At 52.1% G+C, this 551-nt stretch overlaps 1 protein-coding gene across 1 annotated transcript in view; it reads right to left on the bottom strand.

Annotated features, from left to right (window-relative positions):
- Nucleotides 1-266, bottom strand: part of GATC (glutamyl-tRNA(Gln) amidotransferase, subunit C) — a 1,400-nt gene extending 1,134 nt beyond the window's left edge. The window contains exon 1 of the mRNA XM_010283854.1: nucleotides 101-266. Coding sequence (XP_010282156.1) covers nucleotides 101-249 — 149 coding nt within the window. The 5' untranslated portion in view covers nucleotides 250-266. The remainder of the gene's footprint in view (nucleotides 1-100) is intronic.
- Between the last annotated feature and the right edge of the window lie 285 nt (nucleotides 267-551).

Here is a 551-nt window from a genome sequence, read left to right as displayed (position 1 = left end):
AATGAATCACGAGGGGCTTCCCGGGGGGGGGGGGGGAAAGTTACAAAAGCAAATGGTTTGATATATTAACAGTTAAAAGGAGGCTGCTGTGGTTCATTACCTGTCCTCCAGGACCGAATCCATCGGCTCTACGCCATCGGTGTTTACTTCATGAAGCTGATCAGCAAACTGGATTGCTTTCTGCAGCCGCTCCACACCCTCTGCATCGCGGAAATCAACCAGGGCCAGGTGTTCTAAGTGATCCAGCATTTCCACCGTCACCTTTTGCTGTACAAATACGGACAAAAAAGGCAAACGTGAGCAAGTTTAATGCAGCGCTACTTTTCTTTTTTTTAACCAAAACCTGGTTACATGGCAGAATCCCGAGTTTACATCTGCTGGGACACTTTCTTGGAAAATTAACTTTAATCGAACTCGTGTTTTCTCCTCCTAATCTCCGCCTAGCGGAGGGCGAACCGGGGCTGACGCCCGTTCCGGTAACTCAGCCGGCACCGTTTCGGGGCTGCACTCGTCCCTCCCGCTCTCCTCCCAGCGCTGCTCCGGCCGCGCCG

The sequence above is a fragment of the Phaethon lepturus genome, unplaced genomic scaffold (assembly GCF_000687285.1).
Source record: "Phaethon lepturus isolate BGI_N335 unplaced genomic scaffold, ASM68728v1 scaffold45323, whole genome shotgun sequence".
NCBI classification, from domain to species: domain Eukaryota; kingdom Metazoa; phylum Chordata; class Aves; order Phaethontiformes; family Phaethontidae; genus Phaethon; species Phaethon lepturus.
The sequence above is the reverse complement of the archived record's forward strand: the minus strand, read 5'-3'. Positions and strand labels throughout refer to the sequence as shown.